This window comes from Leucoraja erinacea, chromosome 3 (assembly GCF_028641065.1).
Source record: "Leucoraja erinacea ecotype New England chromosome 3, Leri_hhj_1, whole genome shotgun sequence".
In the NCBI taxonomy this organism is placed as follows: Eukaryota; Metazoa; Chordata; class Chondrichthyes; order Rajiformes; family Rajidae; genus Leucoraja; species Leucoraja erinaceus.
In genome coordinates this window covers 36,997,963-37,013,999 of record NC_073379.1, presented here as the reverse complement: position 1 = coordinate 37,013,999, position 16,037 = coordinate 36,997,963, and the positions used below count along the sequence as shown (strand labels likewise).

The window sequence follows — 16,037 nt, the reverse complement described above, 5'->3', positions numbered from 1 at the left end:
TTTATAAACTGCAAACCCTTCTACTCTCCGAGGGAATTTAACTCCTTTATTCTCACTGGAGTTTACATTCCCCCCCCCCCCCCCCCCCCCCCCCCCCCCCCCCCCCCCCCCCCCCCCCCCCCCCCCCCCCAGCCTGCATACGTGAGGCGCAAATGCAACTCGCTGACCATGTGGGTACAGAGTGACTTCCTGGACTCCACAGCAAACCTCAGCCGTGACCTTCCAAAATACAGACTTCATGTTAACTGCCCCACCAGAGGGGAGAGAACACTCGATCACTGCGGGTCTGGGTCTCTCTGATCATTGTCTAGTTCATCTTATTTCGACCTACAGGCAGGTACTAAAAGCTGCTAAGCCTGTGGTCAGAACAACAAAAAGGTGGACAAGCGAGGGCATTGAGAACCTACAATCCTGCTTTGACTGCACGGATTTGAATGTGTTCAGGGAAGCAACCACAAGCCTCGATGAGTATACGGACACTGTATCATCATATGTCAGCTTTTGAGAGGACAGTTGCATTCCAACTAAGACCCGGACATGGTTCAACAACAACAACAAGCCCTGGTTCACTGCAGAACTCAGACAGCTCTGACGGTCTAAAGAGGAGGCCTACAGTAGCGGGGATGCAGACCTCTACAGGCAGGCCAAGTACAAGCTGAGAAAAGGAATCAGACCTGCCAAGGAAAGGTACTCTGAGAAGTTGAGGAGCAAGTTCTCAGCTAATGACTCTTCTCAGCTAGAGACCGCTTTTTGGAGCTCCTGCAATGGCAACTTCTCCTGCTGGAATCGCGGGGTGAAATGACTTGTGGCGGGGCCTAACATCGCCCAGCACGGCTTAAACGGTCGTGGGACTTACCATCGCCTGCCGGGGGCTTTAACATCGGGAGCCCCAGTCGCCTCGACGCTGCAGTTAGACTGCTAGGCCGCGGGAGAAGAACAAAGGACGAGATAAGACTTTTGCCTTCCATCACAGTGAGGAGGCGTTGGAAATTCACTGTGATGGATATTTGTGCAAAGTGTGGGTCTTGGTTTTTTTTGTAATTGACAAGACTGTAGAAAATGCAATTTCATTCAAATCAATCTGTTTGAATGACAATTAAAGGCATTCTATTCTATTATTCAGTTTGGAAGGGATTGCAAGAAATTACCAGCTACAAGAGGAAAGCCTCCTGCTCTTTGGACAATTGTCAGCTGACCAACGACCTGAATGAGTTTTACCAATCACCACTTCACACCCAATCACCCACACCCTCTGTGCTGCACAACATCACATATCCAATATCAACAATAAAAATAGAGGAGGTGGAGAGGCTTTTCAGAGGACAAAAAAGCCGGAAATCTCCAGGACCTATATAATCATATAACAATTACAGCACGGAAACAGGCCATCTCGACCCTTCTAGTCCGTGCCGAACACATAATCTCCCCTAGTCCCATATACCTGCTCTCAGACCATAACCCTCCATTCCCTTCCCATCCATATAACTATCCAATTTATTTTTAAATGATAAAAACGAACCTGCCTCCACCACCTTCACTGGAAGCTCATTCCACACAGCTACCACTCTCTGAGTAAAGAAGTTCCTCCTCATGTTACCCCTAAACTTCAGTCCCTTAATTCTCATGTCATGTCCCCTTGTTTGAATCTTCCCTACTCTCAGTGGGAAAAGCTTTTCCACGTCAACTCTGTCTATCCCTCTCATCATTTTAAAAACCTCTATCAAGTCCCCCCTTAACCTTCTGCGCTCCAAAGAATAAACCCTTAACTTGTTCAACCTTTCTCTGTAACTTAGTTGCTGAAACCCAGGCAACATTCTAGTAAATCTCCTCTGTACTCTCTCTATTTTGTTGACATCCTTCCTATAATTAGGCGACCAAAATTGTACACCATACTCCAGAATTGGCCTCACCAATGCCTTGTACAATTTTAACATTACATCCCAACTTCTATACTCAATGCTCTGATTTATAAAGGCCAGCACAACAAAAGCTTTCTTTACCACCCTATCTACATGAGATTCCACTTTCAGGGAACTGTGCACAGTTATTCCCAGATCCCTCTGTTCACCTAACAATGACCTGACAATGTTTCCCCCTCTACTCTTAAGCTCTGTGCCAAACAGCTGGCTCCGGTCTATACAGACATTTTTAACCAGTCCCTGCAAACATGTATTGTCCCTGCCTGCTTCAAAGTCTCCACTATTACCCAAAAAGGCAAGGATTACTTGTCTTAATGACTCCAAGCCAGTCACACTGACCTCTGTAGTCATGAAGACACTCAAAAGGCTTGTGCTGGCCAAGCTGAAAAATATCACAAATCCCCTGCGGGACCCTCTGCAGTTAGCATATCGGGCCAACAGATCTGTGGATGATGCAGTCAACCTGGGCCTGCACTTTATCCTACAGCACCTAGACCACCAGGGGACCTATGCGAGGATCCGGTTTGTTGATTTTAGCTCTGCATTCAACACCATTGTGCCAGAGCTACTACACTCCTAACTTTCCGAGTTGACTGTGCCTGAACCCCTCTGTTGGTAGATCACTAGCTTCCTGACAGACAGGAAGCAGCATGTGAGGCTGGGAAAACACATCTCGGACCTGCAAACGCTCAGCATAGGAGCAACGCAAGGCTGCGTACTCTCTCCTCTCCTCTCTCTACACCAACGACTGCACCTCCATTGACTCCTCTGTCAAGCTTCTCAAGTTCGCGGTTGACACAACCCTGATTGGACTGATCCAGGATGGGAAGGAATCTACCTACAGACAGGAAGTGTCACAGTTGGCGTCCTGGTGCCATCGCAACAGCCTGGAGCTAGATGCTCTTAAGAGAATGGAATTGATTGTAGACTTTTGGAGAGCTCCCCCTCCCCTCAACCCCACTCACCATCAACAACACAGTCACATCTGCGGAGACTTTTTAGTTCCTGGGAACCATCATCTCCAAGGACCTTAAGTGGGGGGCTACCATCGACTCCACAGTCAAAAAGGCACAACAGAGGATGTACTTCCTACGGCAGCTGAGGAAGCACAATCTGCCACAGGCAATGATGGTCCAATTCTACACGGCCTTTGTAGAATCTGTTCTCACCTTCTCAATCATGGTCTGGTTTGGCTCAGCCACTAAGCACGACACCTGGAGGCTGCAGTGAATCGTCCGATCAGCAGAGAAATTTATTGGCTGCAACCTTCCCTCCATTGATGAACTGTACACTGCAAGGGCCAGGAAGCGAGCGGGCAAGATCATCTCTGACCCCTCTCACCCTGGCCACAAACTCTTTGAATCACTTCCCTCTGGAAGGCAACTCCGGACTGTCAAATCTGCCACAGCCAGACATAAAAAGTTTTTTTATCCACGAGTAGTTGCTCTACTCAACAGCCAAAAATCTGTAGCCTCCCTTTGATCTGGTATTTTGTTGGTTTACATGCTTGATCAATGGTGTTTTATTATTAACGCTTTATTATTATTAATGCTTAGTGTTTGCTGAGTCATTCATAGCTGTCACTGTATGTCATGTTGTTACTTGTGGGCGGAGCACCAAGGCAAATTCCTTGTATGTGAATACTTGGCCAATAAACTAACTTACTTATTTATATACTCCTGTTTCTGTACAACGTAACATTAATTGATCATAAAAAGGTTTGATTCTAAGTAACATTAATGTCAAGTCAAGTTTATTTGTCACATACACATACGAGATGTGCAGTGAAATGAAAGTGGCAATGCTCGCGGAACAACAAAACAACCAAACAAATTATAAACACAATCATAACACACATATTATTTTACATAATAAATAATAGAAGGAAAAACGTTCTGTACAGTTAGTCCCTGGTGAGAAAGGCGTTTACAGTCCGAATTGCCTCTGGGAAGAAACTCCTTCTCAGCCTCTCCGTTCTCACTGCATGGCAACGGAGGCGTTTGCCTGACCGTAGCGGCTGGAACAGTCCGTTGCAGGGGTGGAAGAGGTCTCTCATGATTTTGTTTGCTCTGGAGTTGCACCTCCTGTTGTATAGTTCCTGCAGGGGGGTGAGTGAAGTTCCCATAGTGCGTTCGGCCGAACGCACTACTCTCTGCAGAGCCTTCTTGTCCTTGGCAGAGCAATTCCCGAACCAGATGGTAATGTTCCCGGACAAGATGCTTTCCACCGCCGCTGCGTAGAAGCACTGGAGGATCCTCGGAGACACTCTGAATTTCCTCAATTGCCTGAGGTGGTAAAGGCGCTGCCTTGCCTTACTCACCAGTGCTGAGGCGTGTGATGACCATGTCACATCCTCAGAGATGTGGACTCCCAGATATTTAAAACAGTTCACCCTATCCACAGGATCCCGACTTATACTCAATGGAGTGTACGTCCTCGGATGATGTGCCCTCCTAAAGTCCATGATCAGCTCCTTCGTTTTTTTGATGTTCAAGAGGAGGCTGTTCTCCTGGCACCAGAGTGCTAGATCAGCCACCTCCTCCCGGTAGGCCCTCTCATCATTGTCTGAGATCAGGCCCACCACCACAGTGTCATCAGCAAACTTAATTATTGAATTGGAGCTGAACCTAGCCACACAGTCATGTGTGTACAGGGAGTACAATAGGGGGCTGAGGACCCAACCCTGGGGCGATCCTGTGCTCAGGGTGAGGGACTTCGATGTATTCCCTCCCATCTTGACTACCTGGGGCCTGGCGGTGAGAAAGTCCAGGACCCAGGCACTCAGGGAGGTGTTGAGCCCCAATTCCAGTAGCTTCCCGGCCAGTCTGGTGGGGACTATCGTGTTGAAGGCTGAACTGTAGTCTATGAACAGCATCCTCACGTAGCCCCCCTTCTGGCTGTCCAGATGGGAGAGAGCGGTGTGCAAGACCTGGGAGACCGCATCGTCCGTGGACCTGTTCGGACGGTATGCAAACTGCAACGGGTCCATGTTCCGAGGGAGGAAGGCGCAGATGTGATTCTTCACCAGCCTCTCAAAGCATTTCATGACTACCGAGGTAAGGGCCACCGGACGGTAGTCATTCAGGCAGGCTGGGGAGGCATTTTTTGGTACCGGTACAATGATGGATTTTTTGAAGCAGGCAGGGACCACGGACTTGTCCAGGGAGAGGTTGAATAATGTAGTGAGCACTGGAGCTAGCTGCGTAGCACAGGACTTGAGTACTCGCCCCGAGATGCCATCGGGGCCTGCAGCTTTTCTTGTGTTCACCCGTGTCAGTGCCCTCCTCACGTCGTGCTCGGACAGCGAGAATGTGTGCATATTCCTCCCTTCAGCTTCGGTAGCCAGCCCGCTGTCAGTATTGTCGATAGTCGGCAGACCTGGAGTGGTGTTGCCCCTCTCGAAACGAGCGTAGAAGGAGTTCAGGTCGTCAGCTAGGGAGGTGCCGGCACATGCGGATGAGGGAGCGGTGCTTCGGTAGTTGGTTACAATCCGTAGCCCCTGCCACAGGCTTCTGGTGTCCTGCTGCTCCATCTGTAACTCCATCTTGTCCCTGTACCTTCTCTTTGCGTCCTTCACCGCCCTTCGCATTCGGTAGGACTCTGCCTTGTAGACGTCCATGTTTCCTGATGCCAAGCCCGAGTTGTAGGCAGCGGTACGAGCATTCAAGGCCACACGAACAGATCTGTCTACCCAGGGTTTTTGGTTCGGGAAGGTGCTTACCCTTACCGTGGGGACGATGTTGTCGGTTATTGTTGCGATGAAGTCCATGACTGCTTCCGCGAACTCACTGACGTCACTGGAACTTGCTTCGAACATATTCCAGTCGACATCACTCAGTGCATCTTGCAGCATGGCCTCTGACTGGTCGGACCACCGCTTTACGTCCCTCGTCTCTACCGCTTCCCGAACTATCCTCTGTTTATACTCCGGCAACAGGAAAATAGCAGCGTGGTCAGATTTTCCTAGGGGAGGGAGTGAAACGGCCTTGTAGCCTTTCCTGAACGGTGTGTAGCAGTGGTCCAAAGTTCTCTCCCCCCTGGTGGCACACGTGATGTGTTGGTAGAAGTTCGGCATGACCTTCTTGAGATTTGATTTATTAAAATCTCCAGCCACCACCATAGCCGCTTCCGGGTACTTGTTTTGACGTCGACATAGCACATCGTGTAGGGCCGATAGTGCCACGTCGGTGTCCGCCTGCGGTGGAATGTAGACGGCTGTGACGATCACTGAGCCGAACTCCCGGGGAAGGTAGAATGGGCGGCATGAGATTGTCAGGTGCTCCAGATCCGGCGAGCAGGAACGGGAAAGCATCTTGATATTTCCAGGGTTGCACCAGTTGTTATTGGTCATGAAGCAGACTCCTCCACCCTTGGATTTCCCAGATGCTTCTTTTCTGTCAGCACGGTGGACAGTGAAGGACTCGGTTGGGCAGATTACCTGATCCAGAATCAGTGAGGTCAGCCATGTTTCAGTCAGGCAGAGGATGTTGCAGTCCCTTATGTCCCGCTGGAATCTGATCCTCGCCCTGAGGTCATCCAGCTTGTTTTCCAGGGACTGGACATTCGCCAGAAGAATGCTGGGCAGAGGGGGACGAAAGGCTTGGGCTTTCAGCCTATTCCGAATCCCCCCCCGCTTCCCTCGATGTTTTCTCCGGGTTTTCCTTGCAGCCGAGCTCCCTTTGTTGTTGCAGCAGCTTCTGCTGATCTCTGCTGGCCATGCTGGATCAGTGAGTAAAGAGTTTAAAAAGTCTCCGTTTGCCCTGGAGTTTAGATTTAAGAGGGTTTCCCTGTCATACTTTGTTAGTACTAGGGAGTTAGAACTTAGAAATAAGTTAAAAAGGAACATAAAAGTTAAAAACACACACAATTTTCGCGGAGCTGCCACAACGGCGACTGGACAGGGCCGCGCCATTTTTTTTTTTTTTTTTTAATGGTGCAAACATCAGCATTTTCCAAATGTTAAATTAAGCCAATTGAAAAAAAAACTTCTACTTTATGGAAATCGTAAACCCCAAGTTAGTTCCCCAAAAACAAAACTATAAAAGCATTAAGCAACAGTTACTACGCAAAGATTTTGCATGTCCACTTGAGTAATTTCACTCAAGTACTGCAGTTACGATGGTGAACCAGACTATTTTAAAATGTCACTGTGCATGTATATTATGGACTATGGCTTGACCATCACAGAGATATATCACTGACCAAACAAAATCTGCACTTAAGAACTAATGATAATAGGAGGTTTTTTTTTTTTTAATTGAAAGGTAAACCAATTCCACAAAGGTACTGGCTCGGCCTCATTTTCCTCTCATCCACAAAGATATGTATCTATACGAAATGTGGTTTATTTTTACAGGTAGAGAAGGAAAAAGCTGGAAAGCTGATATATTAACATTAATAACATAGGAAAATGATCACCTTGATCATGGAGTAGGCTGTTGTAGATCTAGAGGTGTCTGTCAAATGGGAGGCTTATAAAAGTAAGATAGTGAGAGTTCAATGTCTGCAAGTTGCTGTTAGAGTGAAGAGCAAAACTAGTAAGAGACGTGGGTCAGATACAGCAGCTAGGATTACCGTATTTCCCGGCAATGAAGGCCCTATATTTTACCCAAAAATAAGGCACGAAAATTTACCTGCGTCTTGGAGGCCGAAGGTTAGGTTGTTAGCCAAGAGAGACTTGGCTATCCTTCAGTACAGCAACATCAAGAAAGATGTCGCTGTACTGAGGGATAGCCAAGTCTATCCCTCATTGCTGGCAGCTGATGGGAAGCGGTTGTAAAAGGACAGTGCCACTGGGGGGGGGGGGGGAAAGAGTTCCTTTCACAGCGTGTGGGGAGTCTGGCCCGGGTCAGCACGGCCAGGAGCGTTGAGAAGGAGGGGGTCGGGCATCATGCCAGCAACTCACTCACTCACCACTGTCGTGGCGTTCCGGGCACGGAGCCACCGCATTGTGGCCGGGGAGGGGAGTAGCTCGGGTGGCTGCGAGCGGTCGCCAGGACCGGACAGCGGATCCGGCCGTCACCTCAGCACCTTCTGCCGGCCCACTCACCTCTGGCAGTGTTCCCCCTGAACACCTCTCTCCTGCCGCTCGTCCCTCACTCATGTCCACTGCTTCCTGCAAATCCTTAAATTCCGACTGCCGCCGGGAGCAGGACATGGCCTCACTTGCTGCGCTGGGTGACACTGCATGGCATTCACTACCCGGTTCGCGTCTTTCAATGTAGGTAACCAGCTCAAGAGCAATGGGCGATGGATAACAGGACAGCGGGCGGTGGAGCTTACTCCTGTATCAGTGTGAGTAACCTCAATTGGTATTGTCATTGAATAAGATCACAACTGGTTCAACTTGTCCTGGTGTGCTCCCGTTTTTCCCACCATCTCTCCACCTGCCGTCACCTTCGACCCCCACCCATTCAGTCATTCAGAATGGAGGAGGTCTGGAAGCCTTGGACAAATTGAAATGTTACTTTCTTTATTTTAATTTTTTATTTTTTTAAGCGTGAGAAATTCTATGTCCCGCCAGCCTTTTTTCAAAATTTAGCAACTCAAAATGGGGGTACGGCTTCGACGCAGGTGCGTCTTCATTGCCGGGAAATACGGTAATTTAAATCCTGGTAGAGTCGAGGGAATCAGGGGGAAACTTAAGAAGGAAATCAATAGGACAAAAAGGGGGCATGAGATAGCTTTGCCAGAAAAGATTAAGGAGAACCCCCAAAGCTTTTAACTATATTAAGGGGGAAAAAAGTAACTAGGATGAGAATAGGGACCTCATTAGACATTACATGTGACACCCCAAGAGATGGAAGAGGTCCTCAATGGATACATTTTCCTCTTTTTATTTTGGAGAAAGTCATGATGAATATGAAACTGGGCAATGTTAATAGGGACGCGTGAGGATAGTAGAGGTTATAGTAGAGGTAGTGCTCGACGTCTAAAAATGTACCAAGGTAGATAATTTTCTAGGGCTGATCATATACGTCCAAGAATACAGTGGTAAGAGAAGAAATTGAACTACAAAAATGTCTGAAATGTCGTCACTTCTGGCTCCGCCCTAGATTTTTCATCTTCCATTATGATGAACTATTAGGCTTCAAGAAATTAACCCATTACATTTCACGTGATTTTTACAAGCAAAATGGATAAAGTTATTAACTTCCTTTCATGGAATGTGAATGGCTTGAATCATCCCATTAAGAGAAAACATTTTTTTTAAGTTCTTCACAGACTAAATGTTCAGATTATCTTTGTTCAGGAAACTCATGCAAGGCAAGATGACAAGTTACGATTCTTCAAGTTTTGGAGAGGACAGCAGTTTCATTCAAATTCACAGGCTACGGTGAAAGGAGTCTCTATTTTTATTGACTCCTCAATTCCGTTAGTTCACCATGAAACAATTTCTGATCCATATGGCAGATCCTTGGTGATTACCAGTGTTCTTTATAGGCAAAAAGTCGCTATGGTGAATGTCTACGCACCAAATATTGATCACCCTGAGTTTGTTTAAAGTTAATTGCATCCTTTCCTAATTTAAATTAACACTTTTTAATAATGGGTGGAGATTTCAATTGCTGTCTGAATCCCTCGATTGACAGGTCTACATCTGATCATGTGCTTCCAAATAAATCAGCTAATTTTATTAATTCTTTTTTACTTGACTCGGGAATGTTAGAAATTTGGAGATTCTTACACATTCCTTTCAGGAATTTTATACCTCCATATACCAATCAGATTTTCCTACTGATTCCAATATAATGCATGAGTTTTTTAAGAAACTGAATTTACCAAATTTACCATATAATGAGTCTCTGTTGTTAGATGAACCAATCATGGAAGAAGAAATACAGAAAGCAATTTTTTCAATGAATTCTGGTAAAGCTCCCAGTTTAGATGGGTTTACAGTACAATTTTTAAAGTATTTTTCAAATTTATTGTCTCCATGGCTATACAAGGTATTTAAAGAAGCCTTTTTAAGGAATAGATTACCAAATTATTTTTATGAAGCTTCTATTTCTTTAATTCTTAAAAAAGATAAAGACCCTACTGATGTGACATCAGATAGACCTATATCAATGTTAACTAGATTTCAAAATTCTTTCCAAAATATTAGCTATGAGATTGGAAAAGATTTTACCGCAAATTATCTCTGAAGATCAGACAGGTTTTATTTAAAATCGTTACTCATACTTTAACGTTAGGAGATTAATGAATATTGTATATACAGTGTCTAATAAAACTCCAGAATGTGTCATCTCACTTGATGCCGAGAAGGCGTTTGATAGAGTAATATGGGAATACTTATTCAATACACTTGAAACATTTAAGATTGGTCCAGATTTTATCTCTTGGATCAAGCTGATATATCTTATACCTCAGGCTTCTGTATTTACTAATAATCAGAGATCCACTTTTAACTAGACAGGGCTGTCCCTTAAGTCCTTTACTATTTGATATTGCTTTGGAACATTTAGCCACTGCTATTAGGGAATTCCCTAATATTTTTAGTATTACCCAAGGGAATAAGATGTATAAGCTATCTCTTTATGCAGATGATCTGTTATTATTTATTTCTAACCCTGAGAAATCTATTCCAGCAATAGTAGCATTACTTAATCAATTTAGTCGTTTTTCGTAAATCTTAGTAAGAGTGAGCTTTTTCCATTAAATAATCTTGTTTCGAATTATGGACAGTTTCCATTTAGATTGACTACCGAAAGTTTTACTTATCTAGGTATTAAGATCACCAAGAAACACAAGGATTTATTTAAAGCTAATTTTATGCCTTTAATTGACTATATCAGTTTACTAAATGGTCACCAATGTCCTTATCCTTAATTGGCAGAATCAAGTGGCCAATTAAAATGTTCATTTTACCTAAATTTCTGTATTTATTTCAGACAATACCAATTTTTATTGCCAAATCTTTCTTCGATATTATAGACTCCAAAATTTCTTCATATATATGTCAGAATAAAAATCCCAGACTAGGTAAAAAAATACTTACAGAAATAAAAAAAAGATGGTGGTTTGGCATTCTCTACTATTGGGCAGTTGGACTCTACTATTGGGCAGTCAATGTTCGTTATTTAACATTTTGGACAAAAGATTTAGAAGATACCCAATGCCCAGGATGGATAAACCTAGAACGTGATTCCTTACAAGGGTTATCAGTGGCTTCTATTCTAGAGGCCTCGTTACCTTTTACAATTACGAGATTGAATAAGTATACGACTAACCCAATAATAAAACATACGTTCCGAATATGGTTTCAATTTCGTAGGTTTTTTGGACTAAATGATTTTATCGTATCGAGTCCTATTTTATCCAATTTTCTCTTCCAACCATCTAGTACTGATCAAGTCTTTTTGTTATGGAAGAGGAAGGGATTAGCAGCTTTTCGTGATTTGTTTTTGGAGGGTTGTTTTATGTATTTCGAACAACTCTCCAATAAATATAACTTACCTAATTCACACTTTTTTAGATATTTACAAATTAGACAATTTTTGAAGGTTACTCCATCCCTTTTTCTGCTACCACATCAATCCGAAATTTTGGATTTTTTTTACAGTTGAACCCTTATCAGAAAGGATTAATAACGACTATTTATGAGTTGATTTTGAAATTACAAATAGATACATTTGGTAAAATTAAGAATGATTGGGAAAGAGAACTCCAAATTTCTTTATCGATAGAGAAATGGGAGAGGATTCTTCAATTAGTTAATACTTCCTCAATGTGTGCAAGACACGCTTTGATACAATTCAAGGTGGTTCAAAAGATAAGTTAGCTCGTTTTTACGGTCATATAAATCCTACCTGTGACAGATGTAACTCTGAAGTGGCCTCACAGACCCATATGTTTTGGTCCTGCCCTCTTTTGGAAAAATATTGGAAAGAAATTGTTGATACTATTTCTGTAGTCTTAGGTATAGATTCACAACCTCACCCTATTACTGCAATATTTGGGCTACCAATGTTAGATTCTATTCATTTGTCCCGCTCCGCCCATCGGTTGATTGCTTTTACCACATTAATCGTTAGAAGATCTATTTTATTTAAATGGAAAGACTCCAACCCTCCGACCACACTCCAGTGGTATTCTGAAACGATATCATGTTTAAATTTAGAAAAAAAATCAGGAGTGACATTGTTGAACCCTTGGTTAAATTTGATAAGACTTGGGGAAAATGTATTGAACACTTTCATACAACATAAATTGCTCCCTCTTTAACCTTTATAAAAATTATTTTACGTCTATAGGGTGGAACGGACTTGACGACAAACAGACTTAAATTGTTGAAATTCTCAGTTCAGATTCTGTTTTGCTTTGCTTTGTTTTTTAATTTATTTTATTTTTATTCTTATATTATTATTAATTTTTTTTGTTTTCTTTAGTTTAGGGGGATTTTGTTTTTTCCTTTTTTCTTTGTATTTTTGCCTTTTTATCTTTGTTTTTTTTTACATTTATAAGTTTCATTTTAAAGATTTAACTATATTTACATAGAGTCTCATGAATCTGAATGAGTTTTTTGAAGGACTAACCATGAAGGTCAATGAGTACAGCATATCCATATGGACCAGCAAGGGTTTTGTGCATGGTAGGCCGTTTTGGAAGGCTAGATTGCACAGGATTCAAAGAAATCTAGCTATTGGATACATAATTGGTTTGATGGCATGAAGCTGGTGATGGATGATTGTTTCCTGTAGACCCTTGGCTAGTGGTGTGCCTCAGGAGCAGCGCTGGGCCCATTGCTGTTTGCCATCCATATCAACGATTTGGATGAGAATACACATGGCATGGTTTCTAAGTTTGCAGATTAAACTAAAATAGGTGGTATCATAGACAGTGAAGGCGACCATCAAGAATACAGCGGGACCTTGATCAGCAAGGTAAATAAGCAGAGGAATATCAATTGGTGTCCAATTCAGATATGTGCACGGTGTTGCATTCTGGGAAATTAAACAAGGGTAGGACTTCCTAGTCAAGACCCTGGGGTGTGTTACTGAACACAAGGACCTACAAATACAAGTACATAGTTCCCTATAAGTGGTGTGACAGTTAGATATGTGATGCCTGCAGCATTTGGCACCCTGGCCTTCATCAGCCAGGGCATTGAGAATAGGGCTTGGGACATTACGTTGCGGTCATACAAGATATTGGTGAGGTCATACTTAAGAGTATTGTAGACACCAGGAACTGCAGATGCTGGAATCTTGCGCAAAAAAACAAAGTGCTGGAGTGACATCCTGCTTGGCCCGCTACGTTACTCCAGCACATTGTATTTTGTGCAAGATTCCGGAGAACATAGTCAACATTTCGGGTCGTGACCTGTTTTCAGACAATACTTGGGAGTATTGTGTTCAGTTTTGGTCACCCTGCTATAGGAAAGATGCCAATAAGTTGGAAAGGGTGCAGAAAATATTTATTAGGATGGTGCCAGAGCTTGAGGGACTGAGAGGTTGGGCAAACTAGGACGTTATTCCTTGGAGCGTAGGAGATGATAGGTGATCTAGTGGTGTATAAAATCATAAAAGACGTAGAAGGGCTGAATGCTGTATTTTCCTTGGGGAAAATCAAGAATTAAAGGGCACAGGTTTAAGGCAAGATAGGAAAGATTTAATGGAAACCCTAACGGGAAAGTTTTTCCACACAGGAGGAATTCCAGAGGCAGGTAGAATAGTTTAGAAGTTATTTTGGCAGGTACATGGTTAGGAAAAGATTTGGGGGACATGGGTCAAACACAAAGAGGACTAGCTTAGATAGGCATATTGGTTGGCGTGGATGAGTTGGGCCGAAGGACCCATTTCCAAACTACACGACTTCATGACTGACAAATTCAACTACCACTTTGCTTTGAAAGATATTCAAATCCTTTGTCATTTTTCAAATAGATTTACAAGAATAATCTGATACACTATACCTAGCTCCAGGGTTGTTCATAGATGACTGATTCTGCATTATCAACTTTTTCTTCTCCTGTTGCAGTTCTGCCAAGATAGCAGCACGATTTTTGTTTTGAAGATCTGTTAAAAAAATATTGATTAGTGCAAATGGTACACGTCAGATATATATAAAAAAACTCCTGCAGCAACAATTTACTCTGAACTTTTAATTATTTTGTAGAGGCAATTTTAAAGGAAATACATTACTTGAAAAGCAAACCATGTTGTTTTCCTTGATTTTGCAGCTAGTGAACTGAGAGAGTAAGCCTGATGCCCGGGATAAAAGATTCACACTGTATTTCGGCAATTTAGCAGGGCTAAGCTAATTTTACGTTGAAAGTATTAAGCCACTACAACTCAGTAGAGTGGCACAGCTTTGATACACATCTACAATTTCTCAACCTGAAAACAAAGAACATGGGATACAGTGGAGAGTATTAGAAACTGAGACATAGAAATCATTCCATTAAGGTATTCTGGCTCCAGTGCCTAGACTACATAAGATCAAACGATTTCAAACATATTTTCTTTATCTGTATACTAGGAACTATGCAGAACCCAAAAGTCTGAGCATGTACAACAGCTGAACAAAGCAGAGAAAGTGTAATGGGCCTGTCCCACCTACACGATTTTTCAGTTGATTGCCGGCGACTGTCAATTCGCCGGCAGTCGCCTGAAAAATGGGGAACTGGAACGGCGACTGTCAGAATGGAACACACACAAACACATCGCAAAGGCAGGGGGCAGGGCAAGCGGCGGGGGGGGGGAGGGGTTTATATTCTATAAACATATTTTGTGATGACAAGTTAATTTAGCGGGGGGGGGGTGCGAAGATGTCCGGACCGACGGGACACCGGCCCCCAGGCCCACCGCCAACGCGGAGAATCACCAACCCCAGCTCACCTCTGCCTCTCCAACCAACAGCCCAGTCTTTTATTTAGCAGTGCAGATTTATTTTTCTGGTATGTGGGGGTGGGGTAGATGTAGATTGACAATTTGAATCATTTCAAAGGCCATCACAAGAACAGCCTGTCACGTACAACAAAGCGACAGTAGAATTTCACAACTTAGTTTCAAACTGCTAAAAATCAGCTGCAGTCAATGTTTTAATTATTTCAAAATGTAGGATACCATCATGTGCACTAAAGGACCATTCTTTGGAAAGTGAACCAAATTTGAAAAAAAAGTTTTATCTGTTAAATTTTTAGTTGTATATATTCATAAAGAGCATTGTCCAAAGTTACGTGAATAATATATATTTTTTTGAATTAAGACCCCATTCATGCTCATTTGCATAAATTTACATCGGCGTATATTACAATGAAAATAACATGTATTTTCCCTTTATTAGACAACTGTAAAATTGTATCTAATAACTTCCTTTCTGTATTTTAATGTTATATTGTGCTTGTCCACGTCCATTTTTAAATTTCACTTAAAAAGAATAGCTTTCATTCAATTATAATGAAATAATTAATGGTCTAATTAATGTTAAATTGCACATACATGACCGAAAAAATGAAAAGCTTATGCCATCTGAAAACCAGTTTTGATAATATTCATTTTTCATGTCAAAAGCTAGCTTTATTGTGCCTTGCTTTTTTTTTTACCAAATATGAATTCACTAAACTGTCATTTTTAATTAACAAAGAACTAATCAATTGGTCACACACGTGACATTTATGATCACGTGCGTGACAAAGCAATCCATGAATGCACTCAGGTTATACCTATCATTGCTCCTCTTCTTGACCAGATTACCCATAAATGTAATGGTATAGTCTACTCAGTTATTACAGGAATGTGATCTCAGAAACAATGGAGTAATTGTATGTTATGCCAGTGTCTAGAACTTGGCCCACACATGGTTCAAACACATTACCAAAATACCACACAAAGTACACTGTATGAGCTGGTCATGTGTCTGCTGGACAACTGGATGCACCTGTACAAACTCTTCACTACTGCTATACATTTCTGAGCTGCTTTGAGCTGGAAAATAATTTGAAGGTGAGCATTTTACACGTGCAGTTGATTTTAAATATTAATAGAATTAATTATATGGAATTTGTTCTGTGATTATATGTAAATCATGTGCAATGTGATGAATATGTATTTTTATAAGAGAGCATTCTCATGCAAGAAACTGTTGAATGAGATATTTAAAGACATTAGATTT

General features: G+C 42.7%; 1 protein-coding gene across 1 annotated transcript in view; it reads right to left on the bottom strand.

Annotated features, from left to right (window-relative positions):
• Positions 1 to 16,037, bottom strand: part of inip (ints3 and nabp interacting protein) — a 36,200-nt gene that overhangs the window by 7,337 nt on the left and 12,826 nt on the right. Inside the window, exon 3 of the mRNA XM_055632432.1 lies at positions 13,837 to 13,939. Within this exon, the coding sequence (XP_055488407.1) occupies positions 13,837 to 13,939 (103 nt within the window). The remainder of the gene's footprint in view (positions 1 to 13,836; positions 13,940 to 16,037) is intronic.